This window comes from Rhineura floridana, chromosome 16 (assembly GCF_030035675.1).
Source record: "Rhineura floridana isolate rRhiFlo1 chromosome 16, rRhiFlo1.hap2, whole genome shotgun sequence".
Lineage (NCBI taxonomy): Eukaryota > Metazoa > Chordata > Lepidosauria > Squamata > Rhineuridae > Rhineura > Rhineura floridana.
This window is the reverse complement of record NC_084495.1, coordinates 30947527-30967325: the sequence shown is the minus strand read 5'-3', so window position 1 is coordinate 30967325 and position 19799 is coordinate 30947527. Positions and strand designations below refer to the sequence as shown.

General features: G+C 42.7%; 1 protein-coding gene across 3 annotated transcripts in view; it reads left to right on the top strand.

Annotated features, from left to right (window-relative positions):
- AFF2 (ALF transcription elongation factor 2) overlaps positions 1 to 19799 on the top strand; it is a 446876-nt gene that overhangs the window by 418002 nt on the left and 9075 nt on the right. For all 3 annotated transcript variants that reach the window (XM_061598696.1, XM_061598697.1, XM_061598695.1), the window contains exons 14-18: positions 736 to 799; positions 7853 to 7989; positions 13317 to 13388; positions 15180 to 15273; positions 18156 to 18205. In XM_061598696.1, the coding sequence (XP_061454680.1) occupies positions 736 to 799; positions 7853 to 7989; positions 13317 to 13388; positions 15180 to 15273; positions 18156 to 18205 (417 nt within the window). The remainder of the gene's footprint in view (positions 1 to 735; positions 800 to 7852; positions 7990 to 13316; positions 13389 to 15179; positions 15274 to 18155; positions 18206 to 19799) is intronic.

Here is a 19799-nt window from a genome sequence, read left to right as displayed (position 1 = left end):
GTTTCTCCTATTTCCAGCTTTAAATTCAGTTCTCCACATTTCTGTAGCAAACTGCTTTTTTTAAAAAAAAGAATGAAAATCATCAGCTTTTTAGTGCTGATTTATCCTAATAAGCACATTTTTGTAAGCAGTTTTGACTAATGTATACATTTTTGCAAGCAATTTCTCCTAAAATAATGCATATTTCTGTTATTTTCAGGAATATATTCATTTTTATGCATGCTTTCCCCTAACACATGCATTTTTGTAAGCATTGTTTGGCTGGAGAACTGCATCACAAAATCTAGATATGTGCACAATTTGAAGGAAGGCCGTGTTTCAGTTCTCATATTGTTTTGGAAAGTGCAAATTTGATAGATTCAGCTTTAAATGTGAACTGAATCAAACTTCTCCCCCATGCCCTAGTTGTGGGTGCAGTAGGGCGATGCCAAGGATCCAGCCTCCCAACATTAACATCACTGTTGCTTATCAGGATAGCACAGGGAAAGGGCAGGGAGTGGCACGTTTGGGCCTATACAGAGGCATCATCATAGCTAATCTGGCAGTCCTCCCAGCGTGCCCACACAACCCCAACCTCACTGCGCTTTTGCCGCACCCTCTCACCGTCCAAGAAAGCTGCCAGTGTCAGGAGGCCGTCTCCTTGACACCACACCACCACGCTGGCCGCTCCTGCAGCAAGGAAAGCAAAGGCTCATCTGCTGCTGCTGCTTATTCTTCTTCTTGTTGCTTTCCCAGGCTTCACAATGCAGACTACTACATGCAAGAGGCTAAGAAGCTAAAGCACAAAGCTGACGCCCTGGTAGGTCTCCAAATCCTGCTTTTTCTGTGCCTGGTTGGGCAACTTATTCAGAAGTGCGGTGCGGCTTGCAAAGGTACCGTGATAAGCCAGAGGGCCACTTCTAATCTGCATGCCTTATTAGAGTGTACAATTAATTACGCTAATTATTGGCACACAGCACCATTAATTAACAGAATCTGCACATCATCCACAGTAGTGCAGGGTGTTCCCGGATATGTCGTCTGGCCAGGTGGCAGTAGTCAATCAGTTGCAAGTTGGATTTCTGTACAAATCATAGGGTGGCCACGCTGCGGATGAACAGCTTTCTGGTCTCTGCTGCTCTCCCTTCTTAGGGTTCTTTACCTTTAAGCCAAACTTGGACCAAACAGTCCTTCTTGTAAAGCGGTGGTTCCAAACTTTTTTTTTCCCCATGGGCCGCTTGAAAATTGCTGAGGGTTTTAGCGGACCACTAAATTGCTTTTCTGTCTGTTGTAGCAATCGTCATGCACTCTGCTAGACGCTGTATGGTTTTTAATTGTCGTTTTACTGCTTCTTTCATTTCTTATATAATAAATACCATACAATAAGTAAAATAAGCAATAAAAATACAATTAAAAAAACAATATGAATATTTAATGCAGACATGCCGTGAACCATCTAAATGAAGCTCGCGAATCTCTGATGGTCCACTGGGCAAAGTTTGGGAATCCCTGCCGTAGAGGGCTCCTTCAAAAAGGGGACTGTCCTCTGACAGCCCTTCAAAAAGATGACAGTCTTCTGTAAAGCAGGACACATGGCCACCCAAATAAATCAGCCAAATGTTCAGGCCGGGCAGAGAGAGTGCTTCTGTACGTGGGGATCTCTAATGGGTGGGCAAGCCAGGTTTTGTCCCATTGAGCACAGCCTGTTCAGCATAACCAGAAACTTTCAGTGGGGGTCACTGAGAATGGAGCCTTCTCCTACGTCCACAGCCCTACTCTGGATGCCAGTTCTTTGTCTTGCCAGAATGTATCTTTGATGTGTGACCAAAATACTGGAGGTGACCTCTAAGTTTGGTAACTTCCCTATGCTTTTAAAGTATAAATCAGTTGTCAGTGTGGTATTGTGATTAAAATCTTGACTAAACTGAGGAGACCCAGGTTCAAACTCACACTCAGCCATGAAGCTCACTGGATGCTCACACTGGGCTAGTCATCACCTCATACTCTAACCTACCTCAGGGTTGTTGTGAAGATAAAATGGGTAGAAGAGATCTATGTATTCTCTCCTGAGCTCCTTTAAAGAAGGAATAAAAATGGCATCAATAAGTAGCAGTAACGCCATTGGAGGAGGATCACCCTGTTTGGGTTCCTGCCTTCCAGTTTTTGTTACTGCTATGTATTTCATTTATGAATCGCTTCCTATGAGGCAGCTCAAAGTGATTTACAATACAGTAAAAATACATATAATTTGCTAAAACAATTGCATATATAAAAACAGTAACAAAAAACAATTACATGTAAAACAATTTAAAAGCAACAACTACATATGAAAAATAAATTTCAGGTTAAATACAGATGCCACCTGGGATAACAATTTCCACATGTGGCACAATCCAAACTCAAGATCTGCCGGAATGAGAGAGTTTGGGTTTGTTGGATCCTGGGCTTTCCTGGCTGAACCAGGACTCAGCCAGAGCTATGCTGGCATAAATCCCTCACGCTGGCTGAGCCAGAGATATGCCACTGCAAGTCTCTTACCTTGGCTCAGTTGTGGTTCTGTCAGCGGAACTTCAAGTTTACATCAGTATAAGCCCTAAAAGAGGGGTGCTTCAGGGGAGTGGTGAGGCAGGGGAAGGAGAGACTTACACCTATTTCAAACCCTGTTCAGCCCGGTTATGAGGGCCCAATCCTCAAAACTCAGCTCTACATTCCACAGAAGCTCCTGAACAGCATTTGGAATGGGGTAACTTATGCCATCCCAAGTTATGCTGGCTTCCTGTAGTTACAATTGCTCTGTCCAAGGGCTTGCTGAAAGACTTGAAAGGCTGGAAGGCTCCTTGGAAGGAGAAAGGTTACACCCTATTGTTCCAGTTGACCCTTTGTCCAGCCCACCTCAGTGGGTCACATGTGGGTGTGTCTCCATCTTCCTTACCTTGAATAGCCTTATACCAGGTCAGTTTGTTTGTCCAGTATTTACTGTGACTGGCAGCAGCTCTTTGAAGTCTCCAGCAAAAGTCTTCCCTAACATCTGCCACCTTTTAACATCTGCCTTGGATGGAACCTGGGGCCTTCTGTATATCAAACAGGTGCTCTACCACTGAGCGACAGTCCCTCCTTTGATTTGCTGCCCCAGACTCAGAGTTTGGCCTGTGCCTTATGCTTATCACCAAACAAGGATTCATTTCATACCTCTTGATGGGTCTGCTTCACGACGGGGGCCCAAGCTGATTGCTGACACCTGACTACAGGCTCACAAAGGTAGCTGTCAATTGAGAAGGTTCATAGAGGCAGGGCAACAGCACCGTGCTGTGGCTGGCAGACCTTTAGAGGAGCACAAAGAGGTGTGTAGCCATTGGACCCTGCTGTCTGTTCTTGGCTAGCAAATAGTTGCAGGTGATGGCTCTTGGCTGCCTATGCAAGCTGTGCCACTTTGCTTCTCCCCCCACCGCACATCCACTCCCCACTGCTTCCACCTTATTAACTTTGTTCTTACTGGAATGCTGAGACAAGCACCATTTAACAACTTGATGGCAGCCTTGTATGACCACCACAGGCCGACCACCTATCCATCATGATACAGAAATATCCTTTATTTAACCCTTTTTTTTACCCCATTGCTGAGCCTGCTGTTACTCTTGCCAAGGCCCTCTTTTTCCTGGATTCTCCTGCGGTTTGTTATCTCCATGCCTGCACAAATCCGCTCAAGTACCTGTTGCTTTCTCCACAAACTAGATGTGACATTAGATGCATCTTTGGCATGCCAGGTTTGCTCTTTTTTTTAATGCAAATTGCATCAGTGGGGGGTGGTAATTAATGGGATCAGAGCATGCAAGGAGAGAGACTAACCCTTTCCTACATAAGAACATAAGAACATAAGAAGAGCCTGCTGGATCAGGCCAGTGGCCCATCTAGTCCAGCATCCTGTTCTCACAGTGGCCAACCAGGTGCCTGGGGGAAGGTCCTACCTTGACCCTCTAGTCCTTCTGCTATTTGCACTGGGCGGAAATCCCTCGCTGGTGTCAACGTGGGGGGGTAGGATTTCAGAAGAGGGGCCACAGCAGGAAAGAAAGGATTAAATCCCTACCCCCCACCCACCCCCTCCACAACTGCTCTGATCCCAACATTTAAGATGCAAAGACGCATTTAACATCCCATCTAGTTTGGTCCTCTGTTCCAACAGGGAAAATAAGGTAGCAGGAAGTAGGCATACAAGTGAGGCTAAATGTCATTTTTGTTCCAAGATCAAGGTGTAGCATAACTGCCCTTAAGATATACTTTCAGCCTTTCCTGCATTGAGTGTCACAGAGAAGTTGCATGTGCTTATGCACAGGTATATCCACATCAGCTCCACACAGAAGCCATATTCAGGCACTCATAAGTGGCTTAAATGAAGGAGAGGTACACGCATGCTAGCTTCACACACACACACACATACACACACACACAATTGCTGTTCCAGTCACTTCAAGGGGAGTCTCCTGTGCTGTACTTAGAGAAGCTCCATACACTTTATAGAGCCCTTTGTTTTTTTTAAGTGTGGAGTTGGACGCAAATTGTGGAGTTGGAAAAAAATGCAAGTGGAAAGCTATACACTTTGAAAAATGTGGGGGGGATTACACACATTAGGCATGTGTGTTTATTAAGAACTTGAATGACAGGCAATATCAGGGACACCATGTATACAAATTATATAAGGGTAGAATGTGCTCAGTTTCCATACTTAAAACAAACTGTTCAAACCATATTAAAACACCTCCTTCTTTTTTGGTCAGAACCTCCTCTCCTTCATCTTTGGCCAGGTAATACTTCATCACATTCTTCTAAATACCCTTAAAGTACTCTCTTTTTTTGCACCTGTTATTTACTGAATTAAGGCAGAATCATAAAAGAAGCGTCCTATAATAGATAAGAACTATTGACTCCTATGGAGAAACCACCACTAATACAGGGTGGAAGCCCAGGAGCGAAGCACTCTTCGCATTCATTTGGCTTCTTTCTTTCTTTTTTTTAAAGGGGGGTGTCTGATGGGAAATTTGTGCATCTGGAAAATCTGCTTTTTAAAAACAACAACTGAGAATGCTGGAAGATCAGGGTAAAGTGCATCTGTCTCCTGCGTTCTAAACATTCAACAGAATTTTTTTTTAAATTTTAAAACATCCTTGTCGACCCATGCATTTGAAGGCTGAAAGGTACTCTTCTTCAAGAGTTGGTCCTGTAGCCATCTTCCAGTTAGAGATAGGCTCTGTTGGCCAGTGCCAGTTCAAAAGCATCCCATCGACCTAACAGGCCAGTATCGAGTCGAGCTTGTTCTTTGTGTGCTACCTGCTGCTTTTACCAATCCAATTTTGCCACGGAAAATCACTACATAAAAATCCAATCTACAGCGACTAAGCGAATTAATGGGAAATGGGATACCAAATCCAAACTGGGCAGAATTCTAGCACATGCCTACTTCCACTTCATCACAATTTCCCTCCATGCTGCCATCAACATAAAGGAGATTTGTGCAGTACAGCCACATTATGGCCGTTTCTTGGGCATCCCTTTCGTGTACCTGTTTTTGCTTCACATTTGTTTGTGACTTACCTGTTGTGTCAGCGGTAGAAAGGGGGAAAAAACCTACCTACATAGGTACAGATACATATAGCAGCAGCCAGTGGGGCAGCATAGATGGGGCCATGTTGCTCTCCCAGCTTCCCAACATCACCAGTCACTGCTGCTTACCAAGAAGGGGGAGGGGAAGGCACGAGGAGGTTGGCGCACTGCAGCACACAGCAGGAAGACCAACAGATTGGCTCTGCTGCCAGGCACCACACTACCCAGAGTCCCCTGTGTCTTGCCCCTCTCCTTCGTAGGAAGTGGCAGCAACCCACAGTGTTGGGAAGCCAGGAAAACAATGCAGTCCCATGTGTGCTGCATCCACCAGCCAGTGGAGACTGGCGGCTCTGATGCCAGTGGGGCAGTGAATCCGCTCCAGGTTTTAGTCCAGACTTCCAAAGAGCTGTCCATGGTGCTGAAACTTCTTCCCACAATAGGTCCAGCTACTTGAAAGTTCAGACTAAAACCTATAGCAGCCTTTCCCAACCAGCGTGCCTCCAGGTGATGTTGGACCACAATTCCCATCTTTCCTGACCATTGGCAATGCTGGCTGAGGCTGATGGGAGTTGTAGTCCAACAACATGTGGAGGCACACTGGTTGGGAAAGGCTGACCTACAGTGAATTCACTGCCCCGCTGACGTAGGAGCCAGCAGTCTCCACTGCCGCCAGCCGCTACTGTATATATCTAGATCTGTCTATGTATAAAGATACTGCTCCTGGGAACCTTAAAATTATCAACTGTGAGGATGTGTGACTGTTTTTACATTTTTTCAGATATTTTAAATGTTTTTAATTGGGTTTTTAATTGAGAAATAGAGAAATAAGATAGTTTTGCTGTTTTGTTATTGGCAACTCTGGGCTCCTTTTGGGGTGAAGGGCAGGATTTAAATGTAATAAAGAAAGAAATAATGCATGAGTACAGGAAGCTTCTCCACTGCAGAGTGTCACCCTCCAACTTGTGGAGAGCTGGGGAAAGCAGAGCTACCATGCAAGCACACACTCGCACACATCTCACATCTTCATTTAGAAAAACTGACTACACAGATGAAAGTGATGAGACAAGAAAGCACTGAGGACAACTCTGATGGTCAACAGTATGGATTTGTTCAATGGACAAAAGATAATCCTCATCGTTCCAAAGTTCCAGCTACTCATGGAACTTTTTGGAGAGACCTCTTGGGATAAGCAAAACAAACAGTTATATTTAATAAAATTATCTGTTATGCAATGAAAAGTACTAGGTTTATTATGGATACTGTATAGCTAATTTACAAAGTATGCAAAAATATGTTCATCGTTGCTCTTTGTTATTATTAATGTTGGGTTTTGTTTGAACAAAATATAAACAAATGGTTTTTTTAAAAAGTAAGCCACTTATGAATTATTATCCCTACACGGTCTCGGCCCAGTTTATCTAAAGGATCGCCTTCAACGCCACCAATTATGCCGCCTGACAAGATCAGCCACACAGGGCCTTCTCTCAGTCCCGCCAACTAAATCAGCTAGGTTGGCGGGAACCAGAGAGAGAGCCTTCTCAGTGGCGGCCCCAACCCTCTGGAACTCCCTCCCACAAGATCTCCGGCTTGCCTCTTCCCTGAATATATTCCGCAAGGCCTTAAAGACCTGGCTCTTTCAACAGGCTTTTGGGACTTTTGGGGAGGGCTGACTTTTTTGATTGAAATGCCTCCTACCCTGCAATGTTTTTATCATAATTTTTATTGTCATATTGTATTTTGTTGTATTGTATTTTATTGTACTTGCCATATGTACATCGCCTAGAGTGGCCACCGGCCAGATAGGCAACACATAAATTAAATTTATTATTATTATTATTATTATTATTATTATTATTAGTCACATTTCTGCAGCCAGGTGCTTTAGAGCGATTTCTAAATTGTAAAAAAAATCACAAAAACATTAAAATTGGATAAAAACAGCAACTAAAATACTCATCCAATAATTTATTTAAAATGAACAAGCCCACTTAAAGGATGAGCACAAGAAAAGCCATGAATGCGTGAATAAGGCTTATGTGTACATGGATATACATGTGAATGAGTATATGTGTCCTCCCTGACACTCACGACTAGAGAGATGTTCTTTTAAGTCACTCAGGAACGCCTAAATAGGGCTATGCCCCTCCCTTGTTGGACCGGAATATAAGGACTGCAACAGCTGGCAGTCTCTGAGGTTGACAAAAACGTATGAACCATTGTGCTTATCATAACTGTCTGCCTATCCTGAAGTCAATGAGTCCCTTCTCTCCTTTTTCAGCTGGAAAAGTTTGGCAAAGCTGTGAATTATGCTGATGCTGCCCTTTCCTTCATTGAGTGTGGGAATGCTATGGAGCGCGATCCATTAGAAGCAAAATCTCCGTACACCATGTACTCGGAGACTGTGGAACTCATCAGGTTAATGTCTTTCCTGTGATCATTTTCATAATCTCATTTCGCTCATAATTAGAACTTGCTACATTTTTTGAAAGTATCGTTTGGACCTCATTAATGATTAGTCCAAGGCATCTTCATCTTAGAAGTCATCATAATTAGTTCTTCTTGCCATTTTATTAATGTCATGGAAAATTTATAATTGATGGACACTGCTCTTATAAATTAGCCCCGTTAGAGGTTATAATGTGTGTGTTAAATAATTTGCAATATTCATAAAATTAAAATTGAAATATAGTGGGTGGAAGTAAAGCATAGTAATTTCACCATTTGGCAGTGACACTTGTGTTTTAAAAGAGATAGTTTTATCATTCCAAACATTAAAGGGAGCCCACTGGCATCTCTGTTGTAAACCCTGTTTTCCAGAGGTTTATAATTTGGCTGTTAAAAATCATTCCAGAATAAAATTTGGCAGATAATGTTGCAGCTTGCGAGCACCCATTTTACTTACATATGTACACACAAACAAACAAAAAGAATCAGCTGGCATAGACACATATTTCTGGATGATACCTCCATGCCAAAGTTTTGTGAGCTTCAGTTTCTGATGCTTGCCATTTCTTGAAAGGCCAAAGAGTTTGCAGGGTGAGGGGAACATACCTTCTGCTCTTTTGAACATTTTTGGACTTGTTCACAGCCATTTTTTCCCTAATCTTCTGATTCAGGCCTATTTTTTCTTCCTTGGAAGGACTTCTTGTGCGTGATTTGAGGTAATCAGCAATCAGATAGTGAATAGGATGATATCTCAATGCCACATAGTCAATCAGATCTGGCTGTGTGACAAAGTAACACAGAAACGTCTCTCACTGCCATCCCTCTGAATGGGGTAAAAGAAAGAACTTGGCTCTGTGGCCCTACCAAATCAGATAGTGCTCACTGTTCTGATGTGCTACACTCTTGGTTTCATTGCTTGCCAGTGCTGTGGGGTGGGACATTTGCCCTAACGCAGGTCTATCCATCCATCATGCATGACTGCTTGTGGCATAATGAGGATGGGTGAGCCATATCCCTTTCAACGTAGCACTGTGCAGGTTGATATCACCCCTCCAAATCCATCTGAGTGCATGGCCTTACTAACTAAGCATGGCTGGATAGAGATGAGAGTATCAGTCAGTTGCCTTGGCAGCAAGGACACATCCCCTCTTCCCCCAACACCTACCCCTTGCAAATGACAAAGGGGAGTGAAAAATCACTAAAAAGAGGAGCATGTTTTTGGAGGGGCATATGCACGAAAGGAGCCTGCCATTTTGGGTCAGCATTATTAGAAATGGTCATTCAAACATATGGCCATGCAACTGAGTTCCCAGACCTAGTTCTCCATTCCAGTGGGCCTTCTCTCCACTGTGGACTAAGTGCTGACCATTAGATTTTTTAAAATGTCCCATTTTAGGCTTCCCTTGGAAACAGAGCATTCAATGAAGATTAAGCTAGTTGAACTTTGGTTCCATTGAAATCAATGGGAAAAGTGAGTTGTGGCTTAACTTCACTTCCCATTGACTTAAATGGGAACTAAATTCAACTAATAACTTAGTCTGGCTCCAACCCAGATTGTCTTATCCTCTGTTTGTGCCAAATTTCAGAGACTCTTCTAGACCATGTGGAAAATACCATCATTTTAAGAAGAGCTTATAGAATCCTTCCCACAGTGGATGTAAACTAGTCTTTGGCTAAATTCAGCTGACAAACATAATGATAGTTCTATTGATCAGTAAACCCAGCTCTGATTATGGACTGGTAAATATGAGAATTGCATGAAGATGCTGGCGTTATTAATAGGTTCTGCCCTAGAGACATTCTCAATTCAATTTGCTCTGCTGCAACAACTCTCCCTTAATATGGACAACATTTTTTTAATAGCAGGTGAAACGTGGCAGGTATTAAAGCCGTTGCCATTTATTTACTTATTTATTTGTTTTATTTAAAATATGAGTACTTTGCTTTTCCGTAACGGTCAAGGCAGCTCACAACATAGTTTAAAAACAGCTATATATCGTAATCTATATAAAAATAAGCTAGAAGCAATAATAGCACGAGCCATCAACCCTGAGTCAAGAGCTCCAGTAGCCAACACCCCACTTCCCTTCCTTTATCTCTCCCAACCTCTGCCAACCTGGAGCCCTCCTGCTATTTTGGACTACAGCTCTCATCAGCTGTGCTGGCTGGGGCTGATGGGAGTTGTGGTCCAAAATACCTGGAGGGCCCCAGGATGTCAAAGGTTGGCCTATCCAAAGGCCTTTGAGGTAGGGATGGAGGAGAATTTCATTCTCTGCATTTTTATGTGAACTGACCGAATTTGCACGTCCCACACCAACACACAGATCGGAATGTAATTACTCTTCAAATTTTGTGATGTGGTTCTCTGCTCTAAAACCACATCATTTTTTTTAATGTGGAGGTTAGTGTAAAATATATTTAGAAATGTGTACATGGACATTGAAATTAAGTGCTATTTAAATCTGTGTTTTGTAATAAAATACAGATTTAAATACATAAATATTATTTTTATATATATATATATATATATTTAAAGTCACATATTAATGCAGAAATAGGACAAAACAAACTTATGGATGAATGCATGCAAAATTGGCACAAACCGGAAATAGGCCGAGTCATCCATCACTAAGGACAGGCAGTCCTTCCATAGGCATAGAGGAGGGAGGAGCATAAACATTCTTTGATGAGAAATCATTTTTTGTGGCCCATCACATTTCAAGTTCAACTCTTCATCAAGGATTCTGTGCTGGGTTTGAACTGGATTTCCAGTTCTGATTTGGATGGAAACCACAGTTTGAAGCCACTGTGCAAACTAGGCTTTGCAGCTTGTCCTATTAGGAAGTAACAATAATGATTATCTTGAAGCAGTGGAGGAGGAGGCACATCAGCCCCTTGTATGACCCCCTTTGCAATAGGCAAACCATGGCTTGACCGTGTGAAGGACAGAGCAAGCGGGTTTGTTTCTGGCTGGCATCTGAATATGTGAATTGTGAATTGATTCTACTGAAATGTATTGGGTTTGAGACATTACAAAGTGATACCTATGGGGTTATGTGTGCAGTGGCCGTTCATCCACACATGCAAGCCATTACTTGAGGTTGCAGCCGTCAAATGCATGTGTCAACCCAAATGTACAGAATTGAGTATTGTGTGTGCAGTATGTGAACCCAGTTCCCCTTAGTGTATGTGGGATTTTCCCGTAGCAACATAGATTTTTCACATGAAAAAATGCAATGTTGGAGAAGCATCAATGAGGAAATAGTACACGCTTTGCATTATGAATGAGTATTTGTTTACTCATGTACTGGATTTGAAAAGAAGCTGTTATCTTGGGGAAATAATATGCCTTGTAAATATTTCAGAATGTGTATTTACATGCAGCTCTGGTTTAACCAGAAAGGAGAGATAGCAACAGAGGTTACTCCGTTAATATACATATAACATTAAAGCAAAACTAAACTAGACCCATCATTTGGATGGGCTTAAGAACTGAGCTTTTATTTTAGTGGCCCTAAATCCCAACAATTGCTGCTGTGCTCAGGACCTGCTTTCGGGCTTCCCATTGGGGCATCCGGTTAGCCACTGTGAGAGCAGGATGCTGGATTGGACGGACCACTGGCCTGATCTAGCAGAACTCTTCTTACGTCCTTGTGATTATGGCAAGCCCACATTTTAAAGGGCTGTTGCCATCACATTTAAACTTTTTGCCTGGATCAGGTGCGATATATATTTGTCGGGGCTGGAACATGCAACACAAGCAAGTGATGCTCCTTGCCTCTTCTAGCAGACCTTTGTTTTTTATCCATTTTGCTAATTATAGATATTCAGAGGCCTGGGTGCACGCAGATGCCATTGATTTGCGAGAATGAGCAACTCATCACAGTTACTCGGGATGCCAGAAATATGGCTGCCAAGGCTGTTTAGACTAATTGTATCTTTAAATCCCTTCCTTTTAAGATTGCACATCCTCAAAGGATACAAATCTTTGTTATTTGGCCCAATCTGCCAAGTATGACAGAAGCTATCGTAAAGCACATGAAAGAGAAAGAGAGAAGGCACTGAACTGAAAGGGTCTTATATATAAAGCCCATAATGATGATGATGATGGGGGCAGCGGTGCTCCAGCATGGTAAAAGCAGTGCAGTTCTCCCGCACTCCATTACTCCCTTGTAAATGAGACCGCCCGGATACCTTAAAACTTCCTTACGCAACACTGAACTCTATTACTTATTCTAACACAAGTACCTGTGAAATTGTATTAAGGCTCAGAACAATGGTTTTTCTATGATGATTTGATTTTCAGAAGGCTAAATGTGCAGAATGTTGGAGGCAGGGAGGGACGTTTTCATCAAGGAAGCACAGGGAGGGAGGGAGAAGGAAAAGAAAGTATCAAACTTTGTTATCATTCAAAGGCCAGGACAGGAACTGTTGCACAGAAAGTAGCTCATGGCTCGGTGGTGGAGCTGATGTAATCCTTAGGCAAGGTCATTGTGCATGCCGAATTTGCCGGTTTAGTCTCTGGCAAACCTTAAAAGAGATCTTGGAGCAAGACTTAGAAAGATCTCTGCCTGAAGCCCCAGAGGGAACAGAACAATACTAGTGATCTGGCTCAGTTGGAAAGCAGCTTCAGGAATTCATAAAGAAAAATATGTACGAGCTTTGTCAATGAACATATATTAAGCACCTAACGGGGGGAAGGTCATAGACTGGGACTCCCAGCAGTCAGGCTCTGAGGCCTTGCCTCCTGCACTGCATGGGTTCCACCGCACGCCTGCCAGACCTGAGTTCGGTGCTGCGAGGGGGCCACCTAGGCTGCAATACCAGCCTGTCAGAACATTCCATCAGCTGACCCCCCAAGGGCCAATCCCTGCCCACCAAATTCTATAAAAGTCCCAGCTTTGGAACTCGCTCTGTAGCCTGAACAAATTGTGTCTGGTGCCAGGACAGTACCTAAGCTCCGGCTTCCTTTCCTACATTGCTATTTGTTCATTTTTAATTATGAATGGTTGTTGTTGTTACAATAATATACACTATATAACACGCACATAAAATGTAATATACATTTATGATGCTCTTCTAATTTCGCATCCCGAGTGACTTACAGCAAAAGGATAAGAACAGTACAATAGGTTCATAAAAATGCAAATAACACAGATGGTTAAAACATGTAATATATGTTTTAAGAAACAGTTCTTTCTGAACGACCAATTTTCCTTGAAGCAGCATTGCTAACACTTGGCATTTCCCTCTTTACCCACCCATCCCCGATCCCCTTAAATCTTTTTGAACTAAAGGTATGCAATGAGACTCAAGAACTTCACTGGCTCTTCTGCCACAGAAGGAGACAAGAAGCTTGCAGTTTTATGGTGAGTCATCTTCCCCATTTCTAAGTTGTCTGAGCCAGGCCCAACATTAGGATAGATATTGTTGGGAACCTGCCAAGGCACCCAACCAATGGAAGCAGCCAGTGCTATCCAATGGAGCTTCCTGGCCCTTCACCTCCGCTTTGTTCAGGCATGTGGTCGTGTTGAAGAGTAAAGACATGAAGCCTCAGCCACTTGCCTTGCTCTCTTCGTCTAGACATGGGATGGGTATGTAGCCCAAAGGCTGTATGTGGCCCTCAACTTATTTCCCATGTGGCCCCCAACCTCATTTCAAGTTGCAGGCCCACTCTTCCTCTCTGATTCGCTTCCTCTCCTGCTTTGTGTTTGTGTGTGTTTAAGGGAGGTGGAGAAATAATGGGGTGTCATACAGAGAGAAGGAGCTATGCAATCTGTCCACGTTTGTCGCTGGCTTGGCCCACCATCAGTTATACCCCTATTGGCTTTTTCCCTTGGGTCAACAGTTCTTCCTAAGAAAAAGGTCCTCACCTCTTCTCTGGGGAGTGTTACAGACTGGGCCCAACGGAAAAGGGTCAGGAAAGTGGTTGAGCAGTAGCCAGAGTGCTGAACTATACCCAGGTTCAAATCCTTGCTTAGCTATGAAGTTCACTTGGTAGCCTAGTTGCTCTCCCTCAGCCTGATTTACCCCACAGGTTGTTCTGAGGATAACAGGAGAAGACCGTATGCATTGCCCTGAACTTCTTGGAGGAAAGGAAGGTTGGCATATGGAGCACATCATCCAGTCAAACTCATGCACTTTTAATCCCCATCGATTTCAATGAGAGTTAAGCATGTGCTTAACAGGGCAGTCCTAACCATGTCCGCTCAGAAATAATTGCTATTGAATTCAGTGGAGCTTACTTTCAGGTAAGCGTGGTTAGGACTGCAGCTTCAGTTTCTCCCACTGAAATCAATGGGACTTCAGACTTAGTGAACATTAATTAATTAATTAATTGATGTTCACTAATTGATTGATTGATTGATTGATATCCTGCCCTTCCTCCCAGTAGGAGGTGGGAGGAATATGATTACGATTATATGATTATTTGATTATCAGTTACGATTTTGAAGCTCGTTGAAATTCTTAAGAGATTATTGTGGCATATTCTGTGCCGAGGTGATGCTCAACCATGGTAAACCATGGTAAACGCTGCTGGCAGAAGTCCGCTGGGGAATGGGAGCACATGATTCCACTGCGCACTCCTGGGTCTGCACTAGGGATGGTGAGAAATTCGATTCAGTGCGCATTTCAAGCTGAATCTATTAAATCTGCCCTTTCCCAAACAGTTTGAGAACTTGATACACAGCCATCCTTCAAAATTCGCACTTATTCGAATTTTGTGATGCAGTTCACCAACTAAACAATACAAAAATGTATGTCTTACAAAAATACATACATTTGAGGAAAGTGTGTATTAAAATGAATATATGAGTGAAAATAACATTTGAAAATGCATTATATGACGATAAATGGGTTGTAAAAATGTGTTCATTTGTCAAAACTGCCTACAAAAATGTGCTTATTAGGAAAAATTCACACTAAAATATTGGAGAATAGTCATAAGAATCCCCCCCCAAAAAAAACCCTCAAATTACTGCAGAAATGTGGAGAACTGAATTTAAAAACGAGAAATTGAGAGAACTGAAGTTGACAGATCTTTCCATCCCTAGTCTGCACAAACTCAAAAGAATGCTTAATTTTGGCTGGATTGTGCCCACAGTTTGCAATTTCATTAAGTAGAAAAAATGTGTTTTTTTTTCTCCAAATAATCACAGCTACCGATGCTTATCTCTCCTCTATCTGAGGATGTTTAAACTAAAGAAGGATCACGCTATGAAGTACTCCAGATCTCTCATGGAATACTTTAAGGTAACCATCATTTCATTCTGTTCCTCTGTATACCATACAGAAAACCAAAGATAGAGACATTGGTAGTCTATGGATGGGTAACCGGTTTGGGCATGGTGACTACTTGTAAACTCACTAGGAGGTGTCTGCAACCATGTGGAAAGCCAGTTCCTTATTATGTCCAGTAACTCAGTGGGCTGAGCATAATTAGTTCTCCAGGTAGTAAATGTCATCCCATTGTGAGGTTAGAAGTGGCTCCACAGTATGAGGAGCAATTAAAACTGTGTGTTAGTTAACCTCCAAATCCTGGTGAATATTGATATTCATATGTGAACACTGGCAACCCCTTATGAATTTTGTAAATATCAACATTTGCTGGTGTATGCTGACAGGGTCATTAAGAAGAGTAGTTGCTTCCATAATAGCTTTTTATTTGGAATTGATATTTTCACCCACCCATAAGAACATAAGATGAGCCCTGCTGGATCAGGTCAGTGGCCCATTAAGGCTGCATTCACACTGTACATTTATCCCACTATTATTCCACTTTAAACAGTCATGACTTCCCCCAAAGAATCCTGGGAAGTGTAGTTTGTGAAGGGTGCCGAGAGTTGATAGGAGACTCCTAATCTCCTCACAGAGCTACAATTCCCAGAGTCCCCTGGGAAGAGGGATTGACTGTTAAACCACTCAGGGAATTGTAGTTCTCTGAGGAAAATAGGAGCCTCCTAACAACTCTCAGCCCTCTTCACAAACCACACTTCCCAGGATTCTTTGGGGGAAGCCATGATTATTTAAAGTGAAATAATAGTGGAATAAATGTCTGGTGTGAATGTGGCCATAGTCCAGCATCCTGTTCTCATAGTGGCCAACCAGATGCCCATGAGAAGCCTGTGATCAGGATCTGAGTGAAAGAGCACTCTCTCCTCCTGCAGTTTCTAGCAACTGGCATTCAGAAGTATACTGCCTCCAACTGTGGTGGCAGAGTATAACCATCATGGGTAGTAGCCGTGATAGTCTTATCCTCCATAAATTTGTCTAATCTTTTCAAGCCATCCAAGTTGGTGGCCTTCACTGCCTCCTGTGGGAGTTTCTATAGAGTTCCAACTATTCCCCTTTGCTAAGTAGGACATATTTCTGAGTAAACACGGTTATAGTGGGGATCTTATCTACAGGTACAGCACTGACCAGAATAAAGCACTATATATTGTGTAAAACCACCATTAAATTCTACTTCCAATCTGATTGTAGACAAGCAATCCCTTGGCAATGCAAAAGGTTCCTAGCATGCAAGCAACTACTGTTGGCATTCATATATCTTGGAATTTCTGAGCATTCACAAATTCATCTGGATTTTGGACACTAACAGAGCAATCCAAATGCCAGGAAGCTGGCAGTGGGGGGGGCGACGGTGGAGTAGCCGGCAGAAAGCTCCGGGGGTTCTTCCTCCCACTCAGAAACCACTGGCCTGGCTGAACGCCAGCTCCATCGCGAGCCACGCACAGAGCCGGCCAGGAAGTGCTGGCTCGGACAAACAGGCCTCCCAGGAAGTAAGCATTCCCCATAGGCCACAATGGGACATAATTAAAATTATTTTACTGCACCAGCCTTTGGGCTGACGAAGTTTATAAGGGGATCTGGACCCGGGGGAGAGCTCTGAAGATGAGGAGGATCTTGTGTAATTCCCCTTCACAGCTTTTCACCCACCACACCCCCAGAATGCCCCACTTCTGGGGATTCCACCAGCCCTCTGTTCACTGGGCTGGCCATCCTTGGCAGATCCCCAGTGGCACCAGCAGGCTCTGCAGAGCCCGGTATAGCCAGAAGCCTGCTGTCGCAGCCCAGGCTGCGTGGCATCCAACTCACCCCAGCCTGTTGTAAAGGTGGGTTGGATTGCGCCCTAATTACATTTTGGATATTTCCTTTCTTCCTGTAGGTATATTTATGTAAGGCTGTTATCATGGTGTAGTTCACACGGCCACCAACAGATGGAGATGAAAACTATAGCATGAATAGAGGCCAGCGCCACTACAGGCTGTCCTTCCTCCCAGCCAGTCTGGCAAAAGGGAAAGGACTATGTCTTCCTCCTCTTCAATCCTCCCCCCTCACTGCCACTGCTGGCAGGGGCAGAAACAAAGAAGAGAAAATCTTACTCCTCTTCATGCCCTCCTGCTGCTACTGCTTCCACCACTGGCAGAGGCAAGAATGAAAGAGAGAAAGCCTTTCTCCCCTTTCTCCCACTTCTGCCACCACCACTGCAAGGAAGTATGAAGGGGAAATGGGGGGTTGGTAAGGACTGGGGGGAACTGGGAGTAGGGTTGGTGAGGGGATAGGGGTAAGTGAAGAGCAGAATGTGCAGGGGTTTATCCCCTAATAACATATATATAAACAAGTACAAATCAAACCAAAAATGTCAGGCCTAGAAATATAAGCAAGACCACAACTTTCAGTGAAAGTTTACAAATATTTTTTAGCTACAAGATGCAATTTCTCCTCATTACAAGCTGTCATCCTCAGGTTTTGTGTCCTGGTGAAAAGTTTGCTGATTCCCCCACAAGGTGAAAAAATCCTTTGTAGAAGGAATGTTAGATAAGAATAATTAAACCACCTTCACAAAAGGTGCCTGATTTATTCTGCAGTTCTGGTATATTTCACCTTTCACTGGCTTTTATACTCCTAGTTAGAGCCCACTAATTATCGAACATGAGTTTCCCCCCTTTTTTTCATTTAAAACAGATTGTTATGCTGGTATGATTAGATATATATAACCTTCTACTTTGCTACCAAAGTAGTTAATGGCTTGTTGTGTACTGATCAATATTAATGAAATGTAAATCTTCCTTTGTGTCTGCTACTGAGTTAAGAAAGACCTATTTATTGCCAATCTTGGGGTTTTTTTACAGAATTCTTCGAAAGTTTCACAGGCCCCTTCTCCTTGGGGAAGCAATGGAAAGTAAGTATTTGGGGAAATTAGTAGTTAAGTAGGATATGGGGTGAAAGCTACTTAATTGGGGAAAATAAGTTATTATATTATGGTGAAATGTTGCATGAGTTACAGTTTGGCATGCAGAACAAGAAGAAGGCTTATGCGGATTGACTGATCCCAAATTCTTCATCAGTGTGGTTCTTAAAGCCAAATGAGAACCATAAAAATAGCTGTTAATTGGGTAGAAAGTACCACATTGTTCCAGGATGCCAAAGTAAAGTTAATCTCCAGAGCAATGATTTTTCCCCCAATGATTTGTTCAGTAATGAAAGGCCAATGAATATTTCATTGATAAATGGTAAGAGCTGTTTAATAAAACTGGAGGCATAATAGTAGTGAATTCATGAAGGCACTTTAGTCAACCAATTATTGGACCCTTACATTAACACTAAAACAGCTCTGTCTCAAATCTGGAACTACAATACAGTATCAACCAGGCATGCATTTCCATGATTTTCATGTGCATACTGTGGACCAGACCCTCACACCTTGTGACCCACCCAGCTAAACATAGCCTGCCAGCTGTTGGCCCCACCAGAAGCTTAATAACTTTATATACCCTGTTACCCAGTCTTTCCCTGGTCGTTCTAGCTAATCTCTTATGATTATATCACTTCAGGGTACTAACAAATCAATTACAGAGCAAGTGACCAAATTTGTGAACTTGGCTATTCATATTAGACCACTAATGACTGTTTGATAGTCTCCAAACCAACTGTGTGTTCTTAGATCCTTTGTAATTTTTTAAAAGTATTATTTCACCTATACAGTCCATTTATATTTTCTAAAATGAGGTTGTAATAATATTATCTCTTTTTAACTGATGATTCAATGGTCTGTTGACTGTAATAAGATTTGATATCCTAAAGACTCCTAACTGAAAATTCTCCGTATCCTTACCAAACGTCAAGTGCCAGAATCCTTTGGGGGAAACTGTGACAGATAAACTGGTATCTCTAACAGGGCTTACATCATGGCCGTGTTGCATGGATGTTTGGGATTTCACAACAGCCCCAAAATGTTTACTCTGAGGGTGTTAATTGTGTTCCCAAAAACCTGAATTTCCCGAGCTCTCTTTGAATGCACAACACTGCAATGGGCAGGCCCCACAGCACTGCTTTCAGCCAGCAGATTTTCCTAATTGCTGGTGTTAGAATTAAAAGAAAATCCATAGGAGAGCATTAGCTTAGCATTAAGTAGGTAACTTAAAGCACAGCTTCTTATAAAACACTGCCCAGATGAATTGGTGCCAGACAGAAACAAGCTGCTATGAAAGTTCTTAAAGACTTCTATGGAAGTATTTTTAATTTATAGGATTCCTTTAGAAGTGTTTTTAATTGTACTTACCCCAGTCACTCCTTGCCCCTTTCTGTAGGAGCTTTCCAGAGTGGTGCATTGTTTCCTGCAGAGAGGGGCTGGATTTTATAACAAATAGTCATTGTTCGTTCCACCAAATGCTTTGATGGTAAGCCAATAATGCACATTGAGTGTTTTCTAACAGCCAGTTGGAAAATCATTAAAGCTATGAAACACATTTATTTCTGTTGTTCCCCTGCAAAAT